Source organism: Cottoperca gobio, chromosome 10 (assembly GCF_900634415.1).
Source record: "Cottoperca gobio chromosome 10, fCotGob3.1, whole genome shotgun sequence".
In the NCBI taxonomy this organism is placed as follows: domain Eukaryota; kingdom Metazoa; phylum Chordata; class Actinopteri; order Perciformes; family Bovichtidae; genus Cottoperca; species Cottoperca gobio.
The window spans coordinates 27,325,727-27,351,503 of NC_041364.1; the positions used below are offsets into that span (position 1 = coordinate 27,325,727).

The window sequence follows — 25,777 nt, forward strand, 5'->3', positions numbered from 1 at the left end:
CAGTGAAGATAGATAACAGACCAAACTCAAGTGCATCACTTCTTAAGTTTTATATTTTGTTTGTTTTCTGCTTTATCATCTAATCTATCTGTGTTGATAAAAAACAAAACCGATCACAAACAACTTTCCAAAGATTTCTCTTTTCATCATCTGTTTATTCCTCCAATTAACTTTTATTATGGATACAATTAAATTCAGAGAGTAGGAGACCTTTATTTATCGTCAAATCCATTCAGTTACATGTGAGGCTGATCATTCCTGAGTTTCGGGTTTGATATAAATTATGTAATTTCAATTTTCCTTGAAACATTAATCCTAATCATATTCTGGGTTATTTAATAATCTATAATTAATTTTTTTGATTTAATAATAATTCACAATCCGAATATCAATAAATACAGACGCAAATAATGAATAAATAATATCAATGCATTCTGCCAGTAGAAATGGCACACAGTGTAAATACAGAATGCAGTGTTTGTTAAACAGGTAGCAGGCTGCTGCTGCTGCTCTGGCAGTAATAACTGTGTCTTTATTAGTATTAGTACATTGCACATCATGAAAAGACATCATGAAAAGTAAAAAAACAAATAATAAAAGAAATATAAATGTATATTTGTCCACTGGTCTGTGTTATAACTGCATTTTCTGTATGATTCCAATAACTTTGATCATTTTTATAGTCAAAATCGCTGAATTTGTGTATTCTCTGTTCAGATACAGGAGGGATGCGAGTTGAGGCAGCGGCGAGCTGAGACTCCCCTCGGATTGCGCAATCCCGTCCTGACTTTCCATAGTCCAGTTAATGTATGTAATGTATGTGTGTAACATATTTAGTCTAGCTGATGTGACATAAAACCACAGTGAAAAAACACCAAGTGAGGCAGACAGTACTCTGCCTCACTGAAGAGGGCGCACGTGAGCCCACAGGTTCGTGTTGCGACTGTTCTTCCATGCAGAGACGGTAGCACCAACAAGCTACTGCTAGCTAACATCAGAGTCAGGTGCTACTGCTAGCTAACATCAGAGTCAGGTGCTACTGCTACCTAACATCAGAGTCAGGTGCTACTGCTACCTAACATCAGAGTTTAGTTTAGTTTGTTTTCTCCGACTGACGGCCAAAAATGGAAGATTTTACAAGTAAAGGTAAGAACACAATCCAATATGTAATCCAATATTTAGATTAAAAACTAAATTTTGACCTTTAATAAAATATTATTTTGTTAATAGTGCAGTCTGTATTAAAATTAATCAAATCATCAGACTAAAAACTCTATGGAGGGTGCAGAGCAAGTAAATGTACCTCTCTGAGCCACTATAAATGTAACGTCATTTTTTGGCCAAATATGTAACTTACCTGTGTGTGTGTATAAAAACTGCTGATATGAGATATTAAAAAAGAAAATGTTGAATAAACTACTCAGTTGGGTTCATATATTTGTAAATCTGACTCTGAAAGAGTTAGTGCCTCCTCAGCCATGAACCTCACCGCACGTAACTGGTGCACAAGACACAAACTCCGTCAAAAGTCTCTACTGCTGTTGAAGTGGACTGAAAGCTGATCCAGCTGTGATCAGAAACGCTCCAGAGGAAAAGACGTCTCATTTCTCTAAAAGCACATTTCCTCGTTTCTTCTCTCGCATGGTTTCCTTGTGTCTCTCCATGCACCCCCGATGGGAGGGACTAAAACACAAGGAAAAGACACGAGGAGGGAAACGTGGATGCAATTTAAGAGACTTGAGATGCACCGATAGCCAACGGTGTGTGAGTGCGTGTGAATGAGGATGCTGACAACTTGTATGGTAGCCTTTGACTCTGTATGAATGTGTGTTTGAATGAGTGAATGTTGACTTATAAAAGAGCTTTGAATTGTCGTAAAGACTAGAAAAGCACTATATAAATGCTGTTTTAATTATGGGGTTTCTTTTAGAATGTTTTTCCTTGTGCGATGCGAGGGTCTCAGGGTGTCATATCCTGTACAGTCTGTAAAGCACACTGAGACAAATGTATAATTTGTGATATTGGGCTATATAAATAAATTTGATTTGATCAAAATGCAGCGGCACGTGTATTGACAAGAACAAGGAAACGGGATCATATTACTCCTGTATTAGCTGCTCTGCACTGGCTCCCGGTAAAATACAGAATAGAATTCAAAATCCTTCTCCTGACTTACAAAGCAATTAATGGTCAGGCTCCAGCATATCTTAAAGATCTCATAGCATTGCGCTCCCAGACTGCAGGGTTACTTGTAGTTCCTAGAGTCTCTAAGAGTAAAATGGGAGCCAGAGCCTTCAGCTATCAAGCTCCTCTCCAGTGGAACCAGCTTCCAGTTTGTGTGCGGGAGGCAGACACACTCTCCACATTTAAGAGTAGGCTAAAGACTTTCCTTTTTGATAAAGCTTATAGTTAGGGCTGGCTCAGGTTTGCCCTGGATCAGCCCTTAGTTATGCTGCTATAGGCTTAGACTGCCGGAGGACACCTCCCTGCTCTCTTCCTTCTCTTCCTCTCTCCTCCCCTCCCTCTCTTCTTCTCCCTCTCTATCTGTATACATTTATGTAAATGTTGTTACTAACTCACCATCCGGGGTATCATCCCCGGAGTGTCTGTCTCTCATGTGGCAGGTTGCCACTGATAAAGTTTACGTCAGGATCATGAATCGTGGCTGCGCCTGCTGCCCTGTTCCTAATGGATACCGGGAAGCCTTTTTGACATTTTCCTGGATTCATCCATACTTTCTCTTTTTTTCAACACAACATAATTTCTGTCAAAAGTTGTATTTGTACTATGTTGTTTATCCTGTACATACGACATCTATTGCACGTCTGTCCGTCCTGGGAGAGGGATCCCTCCTCAGTTGCTCTCCCTGAGGTTTCTTCCATTTTTCCCCCTTTAATTATGGGGTTTCTTTTAGGAAGTGTTTCCTTGTGCGATGCGAGGGTCTAAGGACAGAGGGTGTCGTAACCTGTACAGTCTGTAAAGCACACTGAGACAAATGTATAATTTGTGATATTGGGCTATACAAATAAATTTGATTTGATTTTGATTTGATTTGTTTATTATTATGCTATTATTAGTATTTTAATTCAAAAGTGGATGCAGCTCTATTTGTCTTGCCATTAAGTTAGTGGAGTTCCATGCTAAAATACCTGAACACTATAAAAACACCTAATAACAGCAACTTTATTTCCATGCCACCTGTTTTTTCTTTGTGGTATACCAAGAAGGAGAAGCTGATGAATGATTAGCTGACAATATAATGGCATCTCTGAGCTTTAGCCTGTACTGATTGGCTGCCATCATTTCCTGCTTTGTCAGGAGAATGATAGCTCATAAATATTGATCTGTGTGTGTGTGTGTGTGTGTGTGTGTGTGTGTGTGTGTGTGTGTGTGTGTGTGTGTGTGTGTGTGTGTGTGTGTGTGTGTGTGTGTGTGTATGTGTGTGTGTGTCTAACCCTAACCCTAACCTTGTTCAAGATTCAAGATATTTTATTGTCATTAAGGCAGACAACAAAGTGCACCATGCATCGTTCAAGTATTGTTCAGGTATGGTGATGGTATTGTTCAGAGCAAATGATAGTTTATACAGTCCGAGTATAGTGCTCACATTTAAATCAGTTGGGGCATGTTCACCACCCTGATGGCCTGTGGATAGAAACTGTTTGTTAGTCTCGTGGTCCTGGATTTCAGACTCCTGTAACGCCTGCCTGATGGCAGGAGAGTGAAGAGTCTGTGCTGGGGGTGGGTACTGTCCCTGATGATGTTGTGGGCTCTCCTGGTGACCCTGGCAGTGTAAATGTCCGGAAGTGAGGGGAAGACTGCTCCTGCAATGTACTGTGTAGTTTTTATCACACGCTGGAGTGCGTTCCTGTCCCGGGCAGTGCAGTTTCCATACCAGACTGTGATGGCACTGGTAAGGACGCTCTCAACTGTACATCTGTAGAAGTTGTTGAACATTTTGGATGACATGCCAAATTTTCTCAGCCTTCTTAGTCTCAGTCATTGCTGGAATTTCTTAATTTCTTAACACTCTTCCTCCGTGGATCAAGTGTGTGTGTGTGTGTGTGTGTGTGTGTGTGTGTGTGTGTGTGTGTGTGTGTGTGTGTGTGTGTGTGTGTGTGTGTGTGTGTGTGTGTGTGTGAGAGAGAGTGTGAGCAAAGTGCCTGGTCAGCAGTTTGAGTGTCGTTGTTTGTTAGATCAAGCAGAACTACACTGTGGCCTTCTGATGAAATATAAAAAAATAGGGCTGTCAAATTAGTGCGTGAATTTCGAATAATTATTACAGAAAAAATAACGCAACAAAAACATTTACGCAAATGAATCGCGCTCTTAGATGCCCCTTGACTCTTTACGTCACCGACGCGGCGCAGCCACAGCAACCTCCTCATGATGGAAGTAGATGAGAAAATGTTACTTGACCAGTAGCTCAACCGGTAGCACAGGCGTCCCATATACAAAGGCGGAGTCCTTGCCACAGCGGCCACTGGCTCAAGTCCGACCTGTGGCCATTTGCTGTATGTCATTCCCCTTCTCTCTCTCTCTCCCTTTCACAATCTGCACTTCACTATCATAAAAAAGCCAAAAAATATAACTTAAAAAAAAAGGTTTCCCAGTGACCAGGGACAGCCACAATTCCTGATCCTGACGTAAACTTTATTAGTGGCAACCTGCCACATGAAAGACACAGAAACTCCGGGGATGATGCCCTGGATGCTGTGTTAGTAACATACATTTACATAAATGAATACAGATAGAGAGGGAGAAGAGAGAGGGAGGGGAGGAGAGGCGAAGAGAAGGTGGAGAGCAGGGAGGTGTCCCCCGGCAGTCTAAGCCTATAGCAGCATAACTAGGGGCTGATCCAAGGCAAACCTGAGCCAGCCCTAACTATAAGCTTTATCAAAAAGGAAAGTCTTTAGCCTGCTCTTAAATGTGGATGTCTGCCTCCCGAACACAAACTGGAAGCTGGTTCCACTGGTTATGATTTATATATTGATTTATAAATATATATATATATATATATATATAACCAATATAACACTTTATCCATCAAATTTGGATTTAAATTTGCGTGCCAGAGGCAAAGCAACGGGTGTGGGAGAAGTTTGGAAAAGCTATGAAGGACTTTCAGTCGGCACCAAGATGCTTCTGGAGAACTGTCTACATGTGTTTTGTGGATCTGGAGAAGGCGTATGACCAGCTCCCCCAGGTGATACTGTGGGAGATGCTGCGGGAGTATGGGGTGGGGGGGGTCGCTTCTGAGGGCCATCCAATCCCTGTACGTCCAAAGCGAGAGTTGTGTCCGGATGCTCTGCAGTAAGTCGGACTCGTTCCGAGTGGATGTTGGCCTCCGCCAGGGCTGCGCTTTAACTCCAATCCTGTTTGTGATTTTCATTGGCAGGATATCGAGGCGTAGTCGTGGAGGAGAGGGGTTACAGTTTGGTGGCCTGAGGATCTCATCGCTGCTCTTTTCAGATGATGTGGTCCTGATGGCATCATCAGTCTGTGACCTTCAGCAGTCACTGGATCGGTTGACAGCCGAGTGTGAAGCGGTTGGGATGAGGATCAGCACCTCAAAATCTGAGGCCATGGCTCTCAGCAGGAAACCGGTGGATTGCCTACTCCGGGTAGGGAATGAGCCCTTACCCCAAGTGAAGGAGTTCAAGTACCTCGGGGTCTTGTTCGCGAGTGAGGGGCCGGAGAATCGGAGCAGTGGGGGTGGTATTGCATTCGCTTCACCGCACCATTGTGACGAAAAGAGAGCTGAGCCAGAAGGCAAAGCTCTCGATCTACTGGGCAATCTTTGTTCCATACATATCTTGTTATTGCATTTGTGTAGGGTGTGTTATATATAAACCTATCTCAAACTGCGATTGAATATCACAGTCAGAGGAGTCGGGGCTTTTACTGGGAATAAAGCAAACACCTGCATGCCTGCCCATAAGTCCCCTGACTGAATACGTAGAGCACTAACAGTAGGGGAGAGGACTTTTATTGTTTATTGTGAAGGGGAAAAAACTAAAATATGTCTTTCAGAGTATATTCCTCTAGGTTTACATTAAGTTTTTAACTATCAGGGATGAAGAAGAAACAAATCATGAGTGAAATCAGAATTAGAATCAGAACTCCTTTATTATTATTAATTTACCTCGTTACAGCAAAATAACATATGAAGTAAAGCGGCGAGTACACAATAGTTAAATAGAATAAAATAGAATAAAATAATATAAGTACAGAGTGGTTGATAAAACATTGTAAAAGTGAATATTGCACATTTATGGGGAATACATTTTATCATTATGGCACTATGTTTAAAGAATAAGGCTGACATTATTTATCTTATTGTCAATATATTCAATGGGCAGACTCAAATCAACAATGCATGTATCTACCAACAAGTATGCTGTGTATCAAATCCTGATGAATCTTCTTCCTCTGTGTTATAAAGCTCCATTGTTGTCCAATAGCGATCTAAACTATGTAAAATGAACTACTGTCTTTTGTTCCAGCAATGCTCAGATATTTTAATGAACACTTAGTATCTTTCAGCTGTTAATCATGTAATCATGTCTCAATGGCTCTTTATGCTGTTATTTACTTGTTAAACTGTGTATTTGTTGTGAACCGACAAAGTCTATACTGCTTGTTGTCTGGATGAGTTAATTTGGTGGCAAACTCGTTTCCCCATTAGAGTTTTCTAATCTAAACTAATGAATTTGATTCTACATTGATTTTGTTGAATTTGGTGACAATAAGAAAAATAAAGAATAATTCCAGGCTCGTGGTTTTAAAAAGGTTCAGTCTGAAAACAGCTGTTCACTGTAGTTGTATCGAACTGACACAGGAAGTAATAGTCAGCAGGATGGTGTATGTGGGAGTTAATGTGTTAGTGTTTCTCTTTTTCAACACAACATCATTTTCTGTCATATGTTGTATTTGTACTATGTTGTTTATCCTGTACACACGACATCTATTGCACGTCTGAGGGATCCCTCCTCAGTTGCTCTCCCTGAGGTTTCTTCCATTTTTCCCCCTTTAATTATGGGGTTTCTTTTAGGAAGTTTTTCCTTGTGCGATGCGAGGGTCTAAGGAGAGGGTGTCGTAACCTGTACAGTCTGTAAAGCACACTGAGACAAATGTATAATTTGTGATATTGGGCTATACAAATTAATTTGATTTGATTTGTGTGTTGATGGTAATGAAGGAACTTGTGTAACAGTGCAACAGTGTGGCTCATTTGTGTGTTTTTAATGGAGCTCTATGTATGAGGAGGAAACCCATATCCTTATCCTACTAATACCACTTATAGTCAGTCAGTGATCGCTATATTACCTGGTCTCAAATCAAATCATAAAGCGAGACAGAGACAGAGGGACAGAGAGACAGGCAGAGAGAGATAGACAGGCAGTGAGACATAGAGAGACACATGCAGAGAGAGGGAGACAGGCAGACCTGCAGACAGTAGAGTTTAATGATTCCAGATGAGCTGAGTGTTCTGCCTGACAACTGAAATGAACAGGAATCAATAGTGAGAGCGTCTGTCTGCAGCAGATAAGACACACACACACAATGTTGACTATTAAAGACGACAGCTTGAGATATTACACTATTACTTATGCTATTTTTAATCAGCTATCATATTTAATTAATTCTTCAGGTCAGATGTTATCTGAGTGTCTATCTGTGGGTATGTGTGTGCATGGCGGGGGCTGTGTGTGTGTGTGTGTGTGTGTGTGTGTGTGAGTGTGTGTGTGTGTGTGTGTGTGTGTGTGTGTGTGTGTGTGTGTGTGTGTGTGTGTGTGTGTGTGTGTGTGGAGAATGTGGGGGCTATTACTCCTGTAATGGGGAAGAGAACGAGGACTAATCTAAAATACAGAACCTTGAAAAGACACAAAATAGAAAAACAGGAGGGAAGGAGGAAATAGAGAGATGGATTAAAAAAGGAGGGAGAAAGAGATGCAGTCAGAGAAGGGAAAGAAATTTGAACTATTTGTTGTATAATAAAAAAATGTAAGGCCATACTGATATGGTTTTTAAAAGCCAGCTTTTTTATCAAATGTCAGTTTTATTGATAACAGACATTTTGTGTCAGTATTTAATATTTTGACATTTTTTTTATCTATTTCTAAGTGTTCAGTGTTTCCTGTCATGTTTGTCTGTCCAGCTTTGACAGGCCTCATAAACACATTTAGACTGTGAGACACTCAAACTCTGCTGAAACTGTTATATTAAGTGCAGGTTTATACGACAGAGACTTTTCTGAGCAATAACAATGATGAGTAGAAGACATATTCATACAAACTTGTGAGAATTGTGTCTCAGAATCATACTAAACGTTGAGTCTGAGGAGACAGATGAGACAGAGGGGACAGAGGGGACAGTGGAGACAGTGGAGACAATGGAGACGAGGGGACAGAGGACACCGTGGGGACAGTGGAGACAGAGGAGACAGTGGAAACAGAGGAGACAATGGAGACAGTTGAGACAGTGGAGACGAGGGGACATTGGAGACAGAGGAGACAGTGGAGACAGAGGTGACCGTGGAGACAGAGGGGACAGTGGAGACAGATGAGACAGTGGAGACGAGGGGACATTGGAGACAGAGGACACAGTGAAGACAGTGGAGACAGAGGGGACAGTGGGGACAGTGGAGACAGAGGACACAGTGGAGACAGAGGGGACAGTGGAGACAATGGAGACGAGGGGACAGAGGACACCGTGGGGACAGTGGAGACAGTGGAGACAGTTGAGACAGTGGAGACGAGGGGACATTGGAGACAGAGGTGACCGTGGAGACAGAGGGGACAGTGGAGACAGATGAGACAGTGGAGACAGAGGTGACAGTGGAGACAGAGGACACAGTGAAGACAGTGAAGACAGAGGGGACAGTGGAGAAAGAGGGGACAGTTGGGACAGGCAGCCGCATGAGGAGATGAAGGTTGTGGCCTCTGTATCATTGCCTCAATCTCAGCGGCCTAGTGTGAGATCAGGCAGCTCAAGCTGCTAATTATAGTAATTATGATTCATTACAGGCTCAGATTAATTTAATAAAGAGGAGGCTGAGCAGAGCTCGTTAACCTTCATTAGAATAATTATAGACACAAGGCACACAGACACGAATGAAATCACGCGCACACATGCACGCAGGCACGCACACACACAAACACAGTGTCACGGAGGCAAGCACACGCACAGACACAAACGCACACGCACAAACACAGATGCACGCACGCACGCACACACACTCACACACGCACACTCACACACAAAGGAAAGCACTCACACACACACACACACACACACACACACACACACACACGCACACACGCTCGCACAGTGGCAGATCCGGTTCCCTCCCAAGCCCCTCCTTCTTGGGAGTCAGCATGCATGCATGTGTGTGTGTGTGCGTGCGTGTGTGCGTGCGTGTGTGCGTGTGTGTGTGCGTGTGTGTGTGTGTGTGTGTGTGTGTCGGTGTGTGTGTGTGTGTGTGTGTGTGTGTAATTATGGCTGGTACGGTGCTCCTATTCTTGTGAGGAGCAAGTGTCCTCATAACAAGACTAAAATGAGGCAGAACCGTCTGCTAATTGAGAACATTTTGTAGATCCTGAGTTCATTCATAATTTTTAGTCATAATCCTCATCTAGACACACACACAATTTTATATATATTATTTTTATTTTTTACTGCAGACTTTCATATAGCCTACTATACTGTACCTTTTAATATTTTTGGTATTATTATTAGTATCATATATTTGAACGTTCCTTTATCATTGTTATTATATTATTGACAACATTTGTATTGTTCCCATATTGGTATATTATGATTATTATTCATTATCATTATTGTTGTTGTCATTATTATTAATAATAATAATAATAATAATAATAATAATAATAATATTGTTACTGTAGCCTCTAGATTTGTGGAGATAATGTATGACTTTTATTACACTAAATGTTTCACTAAATTTCCGGATTCCAAGTTGACTAAGGGCTCCGTTTAAACGGGACAAAGTTCAAAGGCCAAAAGACATGTCATTATTTCATTGTGCTGTCACACTTGTGATGTATAAACTTACACTAGTCCATATTTTATGTCACAAATTGTTATACATCTTTAATTTGACATAGCAACCTGGCAAAGAGGCTGTCTGTCTGCTTGAATTTTTTCTGCAAATAAAATAAAAATAATAAAAGTAATATTAATTGTTAACACTATTCCATACTCACTTGGTGGATTTTCCCAACACTTATTCTCTCTGTTCATTGTGCCTGTAGCAGTGTGTTGGCAGTGCTTTATAGTTTTCTTCCACTATAGTTAAAATGCTAATATTTCCCAAAGTGAATAAACTGCTGTGATTTAATCTGGTTAATATATTGACTGTTTTAAAATAAAGCCATAAAGCCTCCAGGTTGAAGCAGGAAGTAGATCAAAAGGCTGCCATAATGGGTTTAGCTCTCTGATTGGCTAATCATGTCTCATTGTTTCAGTCATTATTTTGCTCAACTTTTAATTTCTTCCCCCTAAGGATCATTGAGCAAGGCAATTACATGGAGCTGACCTTGTGTATTAGGGCCGGGAGGAGGACAGGAAAGATGTCCCATCTCCCCTCTTTCTTTTTTTATTTCTTCCACAACAATATAAAAAGTGTGGCGTCAGAGCCTCCATCACTACACCCCCCCCCCCCCCCCCCCCCCCCCCCCCCCCTCTTTCCTCTGTGGCTGAACATGAGAGTCAACGGAATATTAAGTCCCTGGCATTAGAATAAACACGTCGTGTGTTAAATCAAAATCCAATTCTGTGGTCTATTATTTTCTGGCATAGTAATGACTGCCAAGGATTAGGAATCAATATTTCACTGCAGCGGGGACATTACCGGCTTTATTCAGGCCGTAATTGAGTTTTGAGGAGGCCCTACCCTGGAATTTGCATTCAAGATAAGGCTCGCTCCTTCCATGTGTGCACAAGTAAAGCTGAGCGAGGCGACACATCAGTACGTCAATTACGGCGCAGGCCAGTTAACCTTGCACCACAGCCGCGAGGCCTACGCTACTGTAACTGTGCTGCACGAGCTAAAACCAGTTTATCTAGCAACACGTAGAACTTCCTACTGCACCTAATATTTCACTTATGTGGAAACTCATTCACATCGTATAGTCTGGGATAAAAGAAGAGCCAGCGCGCGCCCTCTGTTTCTCCTCGTGCTCAGATAGCGACTGGCCCGGACCGCACCGCTCCGCGCGCGCAGCCCCGAGATAATAGACTATTAGCGGAAGTGGGATTCATTTGTAGCCAATTACAACCCGTAGAGTTGAATAGGAATGCATAAATAAGGAGGGACACACACAAACACACGCACTCACACATAGGCTATGTGAGTGTATAATAGTGGCTCCTCGAGGGGCCAGCGAAAAGCCAAAAAAGGCGTTGAGAGCTACACGAGCTGAAGGAGAGAGAAGAATGGGAGGAAAGAGGGAGGAGAGAGGGGGCTTCGCTTAACTAAGAGAGAGAGAGAGAGAGAGAGAGAGAGAGAGAGAGAGAGAGAGAGAGAGAGAGAGAGAGGGGGTGAAGGGGGAGGCAGCGAGGGGGCGCGAGCTAGTTTGAACTATTAGAGAGATAGATCAGCGTCCGTCCCGCCTTCAACTCCTGTCAGGTTTCCAGAGCGCGCACCCACCGGTGACCAGACAGAGCGCGCGAGGCTGGAGGTCGGGACACTGAGCGCTGTTTGTGTGCATGTGTGTGTGAGTGTGTGTGTGTGTGTGTGTGTGTGTGTGTGTGTGTGTGTGTGTGTGTGTGCCGACACGGGATAACGGCGCCGTACAGGACAGACAGACTTTGGATCACCGGAGACGCTGAGCTGCCTGGTGGATGCGGAGGATGAAGGGAGAGGACAGAGAGAAGAAAGTTTGACGGGATCTTCATCTGTCCACAGTCTATGGCAAACTTTGACATCGTCTCACTCTGGATGCTGATGGGACCTTTTCACATGAATACCACACAGTCCCTTTAAAACGGGTCGGTCCAAATCTTTTTCACTTCGAACCGCTCCTGCATTATAATCCGGATTATTGATATATGGGACAAGGAGAGTAAAGTGATGAACCGGGACAGAGCGGTACCGGGGCCCGGAGCGGACGGGGTCCAGACCGTGATAAGCAGGGACAGAGCGGTACCGGGGCCCGTGGCGGACGCGGTCCAGCCCGTGATGAGTCGGGACAGAGCGGTACCAGCGCCCGGTGGGGATGGGGTCCAGACCGTGGTGGGCCCGGACAGCGGAGACATGCTGGACGGAGGTGCTGCCGGGGAGAAGCGGCTCTACACCAACGCAGTGGCGGGAGGCAGAGATGCTCAGGCCGTGGAGAACCACTCAGAACCTCCGCCTACGAACCCGGTGTTAGCCCCGCCACAGCAGGTAGATGCGTGGACCAGACCTCATGGGTCTTTTCTGGGGGAGTGTAGGCTAGCAGATAGTCCCACAGTAAAAAAAAAGCATAGCGTGAGAACAAAAAGAGGAGAAGACAAAAAGAGGGCGAGTGATGTTCAGGGTGTTATTTGTTCTGTTTTTATGGGGTGGGCTAGCTTTGTCTTGAGGGCCTGTGTTGCCCTGTTGTTTCTGTCCGGTGGCAGATGAGGCTTTAATTAAGATACAGCAGTAAAATGAACCGCCAATTTGCTGCGGTAATGTGATGGGAAACAATCAAAATAAACTATTTAGATACCATCAAACGCGTTTCCATAAAAACTCACAGGGAAATGGACTTCTTTCTGCAAAAGTGCTCTCTCGAATCCATAAAAACTGAATGAAAACATGCAAATTCTACGATTTCAGAATTATGTAATGTAGTCTTCTATTTCCTTTCAAATTAACAGTTAATAATAAACGAAAACGAAAATCCAAAATAACGTAGGCTATTATTTAAAAAACTGGGCCTGTTAGTCCTGGAAAAATACCTCATATAAATCTTTGGATTACATTTCATTGTTACATTTTTCATTCTTAAATAAAGGAATCTTACAGTTAATCACATCATGGTATTGTGTGATTATTATTATCACATGTTAATAGACCAATGGATCCTACCCGCATGCTCCCTTGGATTATTTAAAGAGAGAATTATAATATTATTAATGTGGGATTATTCATGTCGACATGCTCCAGACTGGCCTCATTAATAAATGAATGATCCTAATCAGGATGTAGTGCAGGGCAGAGCCACGATGAGCCAGCGCACCTTCTTTTATCTGCTTAATACAGTTGGCAGCCTTTTTGGCTTGACATAAATCTTAAGGTTATAAATTCAGTGTACATATCTATATCATATAGTAAACACGGTGTACACATGTAGGGTCAAACTGATGGAAGGATTAGTATTGGGGATTTTATGGAAATTATAAATTGATGCTTTCATAAACTTGCGTTTGTTTCCTTTACACTAATTGTTTTGCTTCAACACTAAAAATCGGACTAATTCGTTCGCCTTCTGATATCTATTGACCGCTACATGTATGATGTAAAAGATCTAGTAGATGTGTGTTCATGTGGTGAGAGTTCTCTTTATAGATACAGTTTAGTGTCCGTTTGATTGGCTGCGATGGTACTTTAACCCTATTTACACATATGTAGACTGATGTATTTCACGGATTGTATGCTATTTATTACAACTATTGTTATTATTAGTATTACTGTTTTTATTCATAGTAGGCATATTATTATTATTATTATTGAAATAAGGGTGGCGAGTATTATGAATAAGTAACAATACATATTTATAAATGAATACATAACTGGATTAAAAATAGGTGTTGCAGGGACCCGCAGTGAGACTGAGCCAAAACTGATGTTACTGTGAATGAATAATTCCAATGCGTTATTTGCCAGGGCCCGACCGGGCACCGGACCACTTCTTTCTCCGTACTGGACATCCTGGACCCCAACAAGTTCACGAGCAGTCGACGACTCCAGCAGCAGCAGCAGCACGCGAGCCACCGAGGTGAGCGCGAGCTGAGCGCGTACGGAGCGGAGAACCGGAGAGGAGGCACGGGGGAGCGCGAGCCCAGCCTGGAGCCAAGCAAAGGCTGCTACAGTGCGGACGATTACCAGAGCAGTAAGTTTGAGTTTACACAGAATGAGCCTTTAAAGCCAGGCTCTTAAATGTTTCCTTCATGCCAGCTCGCAGCCGTTTTTTCTCGGTCTAAATTGTTTAACGACAACTTCAATTTTCTGAAGGAACTGCTTTCATTCAGCCTTTTAAAAAAAAACTTATTTTCGTTTCACTAAATCTTAATATATGTGTGTGTGTTTATTGGATCGTTGTGAGTCAGTATTTAAAATTGCAGGCTCATAATATATTTAGTAATTGTACTGTTCGTCAGTAGCCTGGGCCCACACCAAAGGTCAGGGAAATTAACTGGATTTATTTTCTATTGCATTTCTTTTGTGTGTGTGTCCTTTGCTAACTTTTGTTTACCCATTATTTTCATTTGTATGTGCATCCACATTCCTTCCTGAATAGCTAATGGTTTTACGTGGTTTTCCGTCTGGCGCTATTTCTGTGTCTGGGAGGATGTAAATCCTGAGTGACTAATGTGTCGGGTAGAAACCCGTGTTTGTCTAAGAGACAATGTTAAAAAATAATGTTGTGATCGTTTAACTGGCCGGTCTGAGGATTTAAGTGTCAGAAATGGAAATAAAAGAGAAGAGCTGTCGCACAAGTTTCTTCCCGATCGGAACTTAATGTTCGTTCTCGGCAGTTAGCTCTCTTCCTGCCGAAGAAAAAAGAAAAAACACGTCGCCTGTAATTGAAACTTGGTTAAAAAAAAAGAGAAGAAGCACGAGGTAATTGTCTATGGCTCGTGCGTGTGTGATCAGTATTATTGATTGTAGAATATCTGTTTCAAACGACAGTTTGTATTGTGTGTATGTTCAATTATAGTCCGGTTAAACCCGTTATTCACTTATCGCGTATTTTTGCTCCTTAAATCTTTATGTTTCATTTCGCTTTTTTCTGACCTGTGGTAATAACATTAGCATTTGAGTACAAACATTAAGAAACAAAAGTTTAACTTTCCAATGTAACCCCATTTCAGACATGTTTATAATTAATCTGCACGTCAGTGTTAATAAAGTATATCTGTTGCATTTGACTTGAAGGAGATCGTGTTGATAATTACATTTTAAATAGGATAAATAAGACTTTCTGATAATAACCCTTTACAAATAACTCCAATCTTATCAAACTCACGTTGACTTCATTTAGATGTATATGTGGTTTTCAGGCACACAGCTAGACTGTAGTGAAGATTAGTAAATACATGTTATGGAATATTTAAAGATGAATATTAAGGTTCTCATTACAAATATATTTGTAATCAAATGCATTTGGATGATTTCTGTATATTTTGACAGGTATATGTTGTCACTTACAACTTAATAATATAATTACCATAATTACCATTATCATAGCAGACTTTGATTTGCAAACGTTTATTTTCAGCTAAAAATAAATGTTGTGTTTTCTTTCCGTGAATCTATGTTTGGAAATCTGCAATATTGTTTTCACTTGAAGTTATCGCTTTTTAATTTCAACCAACAAACCAGAAAGCTTGAAGTTTTAAAGGCCTACATTCTTATTTTTATTTCTCTTTTATTGTAGTCATAAATTAGAGTATTCCACTTGATCACAAATGAGTTTCAGGGGAGAGCAGGTGTATTTTTCTTGTTGATGAAAACAGAATTATTTAAAGTCACATATTTAGTGAGGAAGGCTTTTATCAAACAGCTTTTAATGTTACACTTGTACCAAAACTGCATTTTGTCCATATTGTATTTTTAGGATTTTTGAAATGCATTTTTTGCTTTGTGATAAACGTGAGCCAGGCCGGGCTGCCCCAGGCCCAGACCCTCAGTGGGCCCAAAGTCAGAGTAACCATTCGTTTTCTGAAATTGCATTTCAAATTTGCAGTGATTGAAATGTGTTTGGTAATATACCAAAGCATAATTTAAACTGCAAAAATCTAATTTAACTGTTTGAAAAGACAATGCCTTGGAGCGCTTTGTGATTTTTGCATCCACATGTGTGAGCATCTCAAACAAAACTCGTTTTGAGTCCAGGAAGCACGCCTCCCCAAACATTTTTTGATTTCTACAAGCAAAATATAAACTGTAATTGATAAGGGCCTTAATGTGTCTCCTGCATTTTTAGTCATTATGTTTGTGGTGTGGCGTATATTGTTGAATAGATATGTCAAAGTATCACAACAGACAAACACACACACATATACACACATATACACACATATGTGTGTATATACATATATATATATATATATACACATATATGTATATATTTAAATAAATATATATATATGTATATATATATATATATTTTTTTTATACACATATATTTATATAAATGTATATATATTTATATACACATATACTGTACACATATATATATGTTTATATACATATATATATATATGTATATATATATATATACATATATATATAAAACAAAAGGCTGTGTAGACGTTGCAGACAGATTTGGAAATCCATCCAGCCTGCTGAGGAGAGTAACATGTTATTTTAGGTTCCTCCTCCTAATTATATGTTCTCCAAATGTTTGTCTAATAACAACTCAGAGACAATGATATTTTCACTCAGCACTTAGATCATTTCAAATGAGGAACTCATCACACAATTAGTCAAAGTAGACATGAAGGATGTACAGGCCTCAGTGATTTTTACTGTTGGACATTTCTGCACTGCCAAGTTCATTTCAACTATCATTTTGTTTATTGTATTATTCTTATGTTGTATGTTGTCTTGTTAACTTATTTCTCAATCAACCACATTCCTTAAGTTATTAGTGTTATCTTTACAGTGCATAGTTGCCATATAGACTGAGCCAAGCTGTCAAAATTCACACATGGGGGCCTCGGGAACCTCAGGCCTGAAGGATCTGGATCCCTGTGTGCCTTGTGAACACCACTAAAGCACAAATTAAAGTGATAAAGGCCCTGACTATTTCAACGTTTAGATGTAATGCCTTCATTATTCCAGGTGACATTATGCTGCATACCTCTAATATTTAAGTGCTTAATGAAACGACCACAGACCTGGAGCAGGTTTGGGCTCCAGGTTCTGGGGAAAAGGCAAAATCTAATAATAAGTGCAATGAGGCAACAGGCCCCAGAGGATTAATGGAGCCCTGGGTTTGAGAGAGATTTTTGCAAAGCTATTTGTGTTAGTGTGTCACTGTCTTTGTTGTGTGTATTTCCAGAGGAAGGTTTTGTATACAGAAGCCAGGATGAGGAAGACTACCACAGACCCGGGAGCCCAGATTCTGAGGCTCCAGACGGGCCATACAGCAGTGAGGAGAGCAGCTCAGCTCTGCCCAGTAATGGAGACAGAGATGTGGGCCAGCACAGCCACCAGGACCCCGGCAGAGACACCAAGAGCCCAGGAGGAGGCCCTGCAGGTCAGAACACCGACGTCCAGACCAACGGGGGCCAGGGCCCGCAGGGCAAACCTAAGAGGAAGCGCTCTGGTTCGGACTCCAAGTCGGGGAAGCCTCGTAGAGCCCGGACTGCCTTCACCTACGAGCAGTTGGTGGCGCTGGAGAACAAGTTCAAGTCCACGCGCTACCTGTCAGTGTGTGAACGGCTCAACCTAGCCCTGTCGCTCTCCCTCACGGAGACCCAGGTCAAGATCTGGTTCCAGAACCGTCGGACCAAGTGGAAGAAGCAGAACCCCGGAGCAGACACCTCGGCCCCCACCGGCGCAGGAGGAGTGGGAGGAGGCCTGGGGAGCCTCAGCCCTCTCAGCCCATCCCCTCCCATCAGCGGGCACCTGGCCATGCACGCTGGCTACGGCGGCCACCATCACCCCCCTGCCGGGAGCCTGGTCCAGCTACCTTTCCTCACCGCCAGCCACGTCCTGTCCCCCTTCATGCTGGGGACACAGAGCTACGCTGCACCCGCCTTCTACAGCACACACCTGTAGACGCACACACACACACACACACACACACACACACACACACACACACACACACACACACACACACACACACACACACACACACACACTCTGAGCCCAGGGAGACTGAAATGTTTCAGCAGACAGACTGTCAGTGTCCAGCTCTGCTCTCCTTTTTACTACCAACATTTCAAGGCTTTAATTTCAACGGATTATTTTGATAGAAGGTGAATATCTACCAGAAACTGTGCATAAAGCTATGTTCTAGCTCCCTATTCCGAATGCTGTTTTAAACTACGTAATAGACACATAGTTAAAATTTTGGTTTAAAAAAAGTCTGTATGAATATTGAATGTTTATTTATGACTTAAGGAATGGCTTGATCTATTGTCAGTGACGTGTAACTCCAGTTGTGGTTGTTTTAATTTCTTATTTATTGAATTTGTTGACAGTTTCCATAAAATCCTTGGATGTACTGAATCCTCAACATGATATCGTCCTTTATATTAAATAATGACAATGAAAGCGTGAATGGTAGCTGAGTGACGTCATTGTGATTGAGCAGGACAGCAGGTCTGTCTGTCACAGCCTGCAGGTGTCCCTACCTCGCACCCTAAACAGGCCCAATTCAAAATAACAAGAGCCATGCTAACATGCTATCCACATGCTAGCATGCTCACAGTGACAATGCTTTAGCTTTATCATCTCATTTTAGCACAATTTAAATTGATGACAAATAGTCAATATCATTAGTTCTGCAGGTGTTTAGTCATAAACCAAAGTATTGGACAAGTTAAAATGTTGACTTGATGATGGCGGTAGAGGAAAAGTTAGAGGATCACTAAGTCCTGAGGGGAACGTGTGAAACAAATGTCATGGCAAAGCATCCAATAGTTGGTGGGCTGTTTCATCCTGGACTAAACAAAGTACACGTTTATGGATATAAAGCAGCAGGTCTCAAGTCTGATTCGGTTCAGCTCGGCTTCATTAAATGACCATAACTCACAATCACAGCAACGATTGAAATATGTGTGGCATGGTGCTCATTGGCAGAAATATGTCCTGGTTGGAGAAACAGTCAACCAATCAGAATGCATCTTCCCACACAGCTCCAAAATAGTGACAGTGAAAGTGTAGAGTAGATGGACACAGCTGTAGAGGAAGAAGTGCCTCCTCTTAATCAGTTTAGTTCTTGTATTGTCGAAGGAAACATTAATGAGTGAAAGCTGCTGAAGTTATATGTATATGAATATGTCTCTTGATACTGACTCAGCTAACATTTAGTTTAATTCACTTCAGTTTAATTCAGCTGGAATTCCAGTGAGAAATAGTGGCCTGCAGCAGTGTTAATGCTAACCCATACACCACCAATATTTGTCTGAAAGGATCAGTGCACTTTTCTTAGTTTTACACTCCTATAACTCTGTCTCATGATGGACAGTTAAACAACTAAAGGATTACAATGGATGCAGCAGAATCAGAGACATTTTCTTTTTATTCCACATTTTTCTTCCTTGTCAAAAACCTAATAAAGATTTCTTCAATATAACTTGATTTCAGATGGTAAGAGAGCAACAAACTGAATGTTTTAATCTATTTAAGCGCTTTTTACACAAAATAATATTTTGGGATGTATCTCTTTGTAAGCACAAACATTAAGAATAGTAACCGTCATTTAAATACATATTTTTCAATAACTGTTACTGATTACAATTATATTTATTTTTATGTTACTCCCCAACACTGCGCCTACATTACCCACAATGCAACTCACCTGCTGACAGTTGTACATAACATGAGCAGGGTGCAGGTGCAGATTCTTTTCTGTGTTCAACTGTTTTACACTTAAAGAAACAGGTGACAAGTAGGGGAGAGTGGGGTAAATTGACCCACCCCGTTTCTAGGAAACTGCACATTTGTTGTCATGTGACCATAAATTTAGGAAGCACCCATCATGTGGCTATGATGGAGAGAAGCATATGAAAGAAGTGTAAAGTATGTATTTGAACAAAAACCATAATGCACTGCAGTTAAGTCTCTAAAGCATAAAGTTGTTTGGGTTATCACGTTATATATTGTAGGAAAGCTGTCGTACCAAGAATTTACAAGAGAGGAAGCAACTGAGGCTCAACACCAGCGGTGGAAAATTTATTAACAGTTTACTTAAATAAATGTAGCAATACTATAATGTAAAAATACTCTATTACACATAGAAGTACTGCATTTAAAATCTTAATCTAGTATAGGTAAAAAAGTATTAACATCAAAATGTACACAAAGTAAAATGACTCATTCTTCAGAATAATTCATAATATTGTATTATATGTATTATTATTGATGTGTTCATCACTTAATGTTGCAGCTGGTAAAGGTGGAGCTAATTTAATAACTTTATATACTGCTGGGTGGCTTAATCTATATTTATACATTATCAGTTATTAGTTGATTTATATACTGTACAAATGATCTGACAAGTAACTAAAGCGGTCAGAAAAATGTAGTGCAGTAAAAAGTAAAATATTTGCGTATGAATTGTAGAAGTAGAAGTAGGGCAAAAAAAAAAGTACCTCAAAAGTGTACTTAACCCATGTGTTGTGTTCAAAAGCTTTTTCTGTCCCCTATGTTCGCAGGTCAATTTTGACACATGATTTAACTCAGTCAAAAATAATGACTATCATCCAATATTGTTTTTACTGCATCATAACTAACTTATTATGCATTCATAACTATACAATCCTGTTGTAATTTAATTTTACTGACAACATTTCAATGCACTGCTGGGTCTTCCCAGACCGGAACACCAAATGATACACTTTCCTTTAAAGAGACCTTCAGAATTGGCAAAAATGGTCAAAATCAGTTTTGTAGTTTTTATAGCTGTTGTGGAGGATATCATGAAGCCTTGTTCCAATAAAAAAAACTAGATGGTAGTTATTATATCATTTTTACTTGAAACGGGTCACGGCAGACCCGAACACAACATAAGGGTTAAGTACAGTACTTGGGTGGATGTACTTAGTTACTATCCACCACAGCTCAATGCCCCTTGAAGAGATGGAGTGGGAAATCCGTCAACCCTGTGGAGGTATACACACACAAGAAGGATGTAAAAGGAGTAAAAACAGTACAACACATGAAGCAAAGAGGGTCTTTACAGCACAGGTAGAGCAGGTAGAGCAGAACTCCAGAGAAATGCTGAGGGAGTGCACGACGATCATTCAACGCAAATGTTTCAAATGATATCACCAATAGCAAACATTAAACAATTCTGAATATTAAACTTTATTTGGTTGGTATTGTGTTGTTTAAGTTAGCTTTAAGAAAATAAATAAGAATCTATGGAATTGTTTTAAATTATGCTCAGGTTTAAACTTAAAAGTCACATGGTCAATTTACCCTAAAGTGTTCCTGTGGCTCGCTTATCCGGGATCGGGTCGCGGGGGCAGTAGCTCCAGTAAGGAACCCCAAACTTCCCTTCTCTGGGCCACATCCACCAACTGGGGGATCCCGAGGTGTTCCCAGGCCAGTGTGGAGATATAATCTCTCCACCGAGTCCTGGGTCTTCCCCGGGGTCTCCTCGCAGCTGGACGTGCCTGGAACACATCCTTACTAGATGCCCGAACCACTGGCTCCTTTCAACGCAAAGGAGCAGCGGCTCTACTCCGAGCTTCTCACCCAATCTCTATGGGAGACGCCAGCCACCCATCTGAGAAAACCCATTTTGGCCGCTTGTACTCGTTCTTTCGGTCATGACCCAGCCTTCATGACCATAGGTGAGAGTAGGAACGAATATCGAACGGTAGATCGTGATTTTTTCGTCACAATGGTGCGGTAATACTCAATACCGCCCCTGCTGCTCCGATTCTCCGGCTATTCTCTCGCTCCATCGTCCCCTCACTCCTTCACTTGGGGTAAGGACTCATTCCTTACCCGGAGTAGACACTCCACTGGTTTCCTGCTGAGAGCCATGGCCTCAGATTTTGAGGTGCTGATCCTCATCCCAACCGCTTCACACTCGGCTGCGAACCGATCCAGTGATTGCTGAAGATATTTTCAGTGCCCTCGTCATAAATGCATTCTTAGAATATTTATTGATAGGAGACACTCTGAAATAAGGGTAGATGTTGTCATTGTACTTCTGTCTTACTTGAGTAAAAAGTGTCTCATCTTACCCCACCCTACTTCTTTCATTAATAAAGATGCCAAGCAAGCTGTGGTATGTTTTTCCTGAGCCGTCTCTGAACAAAAGACTCTGGTTACCATGTAATTAAAAGTAGGACTGTGACTGAGCAGGAGACTCGTCAGAGTCTGTTCAAAGCAGCTGGAGGTCCAGGGTCAGTCTGTAAATGGGCCAGGGCCCTGTGCATATCTGATAGAATGCTCTCCCATACACATGCATGGTGATCCATGTTGTACCATACACTGACACGTTGCAACATGTGAAACATGCTGGCTCAGTCATTGAACAACGTTCTATCAATGACTTCTTTCAAAAACACAAGGATCACATTTCCACCTCTTCAAGGGGGTCCCTGCGCCACACTACACCAGTTTGGGGGTCCTTGGCCTGAAAAAGTTAAAGACCCCTGTCTTATAGTATTTAGATTACATATTGACAGCTAACAGAACATCCGTTATATTCATTCACTTAAACCTAAATATTTACTGTAATGATTCGACCTGAAGGAATACAATTAGAACAACACTTTTATTTTGAATTTGACCAAATTAAACATTTTCACAATAAAAGTATAACATGTAAATCATTCCATCATGAACACATTCATCCTCACACACACACACACACACACACACACACCAGGCTGAGGCTCATTAAAATCTTGTCATCAGATTCATATCCTGTATGTGCACATCCATGGATGCAATGTGCTGCAGGTCAGTTGAGGGCGTAGTTGAACTGGTTGGAGAACTTGTCATGTTTTCTCCTGTCAGCTTTACTCATAACCTCAGCTACTCTGCGCATGGCGCTCCTGCAGAGGAGGACAGAACAGAGAGGAGAGGAAGACAGGAAATGACAGATTCAAGAAATTGATTTTAGTTAATATAAAGTAAGGCCTGGAAATTATGTTTTTACTTGTTGAGGACTTTTTTCTCCAGCCTGGAACGGGATGTGTTGGTGCTCTGCTTCAGATCGCTGAGGTTAGGGTATTTCTTCTTCTTCCCTTTTCCTTTTTTACCCAGCCTGTCAGAACCCAGATCTTCTCCTGTTGCTGCCTCAATGTCTCGCATCAGTTCTGCATCCCGCCAGTCTACAACAGAAAGAAACACATCATCTGCACGGTGAAGTGACAAGAAAATCTCTAGATTCCATCAATTGCTCATGAACATATTGTACATGGTTGTCATGTTGTCTTTGTTATTTTAGCCAGAGTTTCAGCAGGTGCTACAATACTGGAGAGGCTCTAGTTGGGCCAGCTTTAATTGAAGTGTTTGTTTCATCAGAGCTGTGCTGTGCTATTTATACAAATCTCAGATTGGACTGAACCTATTCAAAAAGTTCCAACCTGACTTCATGCTTTACTTGGTTGTACGAGGACAAGATGATGTGCACAGCTCCTGTCTCACTGCTACACCTAAGGACTGAAGCTTGAACAGAAAGTCTGTAATGAAGTCATTAGAGCTGATAAGAGAAAAGAGCCATCCTGCACAGTTTTACAGAGAGGTGTAGTAAACAGTGTGCAGGCCCATTTGGATCCAATTCTTGTGTTAATGAAAAGTGTAATGACATAATTCTGCTTGATAAAGTAAAAGCGTGTGTAAAGCAGAGTAATGACGGGCTAAACGAAGAGACATTTCTACTTAATGACGTACTGCAGTGGAATTAGAGATAAACCTGCAGAAATGCAAAGTAATTACACTGTGATTGTGATGGGATCCACTCTGTCAAAACACTGACCCCGCTCAGTGAGTGTGTGGAGGGGGGCCTTATTAATCAGCCGATCTGACCCTGACTGGACCTTCAATTAACACACACACACACACACACACACACACACACACACACACACACACACACACACACACACTAAATGCAGCTGCTCCTCTTTTAGCAACAACTATTTTCCTAAGTACACCTGTGTGTGTGTGTGTGTGTGTGTGTGTGTGTGTCACTTTCCTTTTTTGATCTTAGAGGAGTTTGAAAAGAATGAAAATAGAGAATAAGAGAGACAGAGACACAGAGAGAGACACAGAGAGAGACACAGAGAGAGAGAGAGAGAGAGAGAGAGAGAGAGAGAGAGAGAGAGAGAGAGAGAGAGACAGAGAGAGAGAGAGACAGAGACAGAGACAGAGACAGAGAGACTTCTGGATGTAGTCAGTGTTCAGCAGGGCTCTTTTCTCTGTCATCACCTCTGAGCCCCTCCAACTGTGGTCTGTGTGTGTCAGGGCAGGGGCCAGGCCACACACATCCATTAGACATTGGGGGTCTTTGGTTTGTTCAGACAGACAGACAGATTATTATCAATAGTTTTAAGTTATTATATTACAATATTATTATTATTATTATTATTATTATTATTATTATTATTATTATTATTATTATTATTATTAGTATGATATACATATGATATACACTGTGTGCACAATTATTAGGTAAGTTCTATTAAAAAATGTTAGGGTTAGGGTTTCAGCCTCCTTACCTTGGCCATGTCTCTGAACACTGAACACCTTGTACTTCTGGGTGCTCCAGGTAGGTTGCAGTTATGGAATATGACAGCACTGGAGGATAATGGCTTCCTAGTAGCTTCACATTTGATTCTTCTCAAATCTTTGGCAGTTAATTTGCGTCTTTTTTTTTCAACACGTTTCTTGCGACCATGTTGACAATTTGCAACAAAACGTTTGATGGTTCTGTGATCACGCCCCAATATCTTAGATTCTTTACAATTTTTTACTTTTCAGAGTCAGTTAAATCTCTTTTTTGGCCCATTTTTCCTGAGGAAAAGAAGCTGCCTAATAATTATGCACAACTTGATATAGGGTGTTGATCTCCTAAGGCCACACCCTCTCTCATTACACAAATACACATCACCTGATATGCTTAAACCCAATACGCATTCAAGTTTATACAGCTTGGAGTTGGAAAATATGCATAAAAATTATGATGTGGTCAAAATACTCACTTGCCTAATAATTGTGTATATGTATCATTATTTGATATATACATATATATATACAGTGGGTTCAGAAAGTATTCAGACCCCTTCAATTTGTGTTACAACGTTATGCTACCCCATAATTTACTCCATAATGACAAAGTGATAACAGAATTTTTTGCAAATGTATTAAAAATAAAAAACTGAAATTTCACATCCACCCTCAGACTTGAAAACGGAACCAGAAAACGGAACCAGAGATAACACTTTACTTTTTTTCTTTTCAAACTTGATTGAAGATGTGCTTTATCACCAGCACATAATGTATTTTAGATAGTGGAGGGGCATCTCATACACACTCTGGAGACCACCCCAGATGATGCATCAGGAGACACCAGGGGCTTTATTGTGGCAGCCCATCCAAGTCCAGCAGCAAACTTTATCTGTATATACTGTAAATGTTATATATTTTTATAATACTTTTGTTTATGATAATCATTCAATCATTTTCTTTGTTCGATAATTAATTTCCATTCATTGATAGGTAATTTTCTAAATTAAATAATCCCTTTTCTAAATTAATAAATCATATGTACTAAATAAATTCTTCTTGAACCTTGAAATCAATAATTTGCTAAGTTTTCATTAATTTTCATTTATAGTTCATGTAAATTAAATACAC

General features: G+C 41.1%; 2 protein-coding genes across 6 annotated transcripts in view; one reads left to right on the plus strand and one right to left on the minus strand.

Moving 5' to 3' along the window:
- Nucleotides 1-9,275: 9,275 nt before the first annotated feature.
- Nucleotides 9,276-25,777, minus strand: part of uvssa (UV-stimulated scaffold protein A) — a 56,567-nt gene continuing 40,065 nt past the window's right edge. For 4 of the 5 annotated variants that reach the window (XM_029441212.1, XM_029441211.1, XM_029441209.1 and 1 more), the window contains exons 14-15: nucleotides 23,076-23,250; nucleotides 22,670-22,971 (exon numbers count right to left, since the gene is read on the minus strand). In XM_029441212.1, the coding sequence (XP_029297072.1) occupies nucleotides 22,878-22,971; nucleotides 23,076-23,250 (269 nt within the window). In that variant the 3' untranslated portion in view covers nucleotides 22,670-22,877. Of the gene's footprint in view, nucleotides 9,311-22,669; nucleotides 22,972-23,075; nucleotides 23,251-25,777 lie in introns of those variants that run through there. The other variant, XR_003832897.1, reaches the window with a different exon arrangement.
- Nucleotides 12,098-18,004, plus strand: nkx1.2lb (NK1 transcription factor related 2-like,b). The gene is made up of 3 exons (XM_029441215.1): nucleotides 12,098-12,412; nucleotides 13,880-14,105; nucleotides 17,283-18,004. Exons 1-3 carry the CDS (start codon nucleotides 12,098-12,100, stop codon nucleotides 18,002-18,004), a joined length of 1,263 nt encoding a protein of 420 aa, XP_029297075.1.

Coding starts and splice junctions, on each gene's coding strand:
- nkx1.2lb (XM_029441215.1), top strand. CDS start 12,098: ATGAACCGGGACAGAGCGGTACCGGGGCCCGGAGCGGACGGGGTCCAG. Junction 12,413..13,879: donor TGTTAGCCCCGCCACAGCAG/GTAGATGCGTGG, acceptor GTTATTTGCCAG/GGCCCGACCGGGCACCGGAC. Junction 14,106..17,282: donor TGCGGACGATTACCAGAGCA/GTAAGTTTGAGT, acceptor GTGTATTTCCAG/AGGAAGGTTTTGTATACAGA.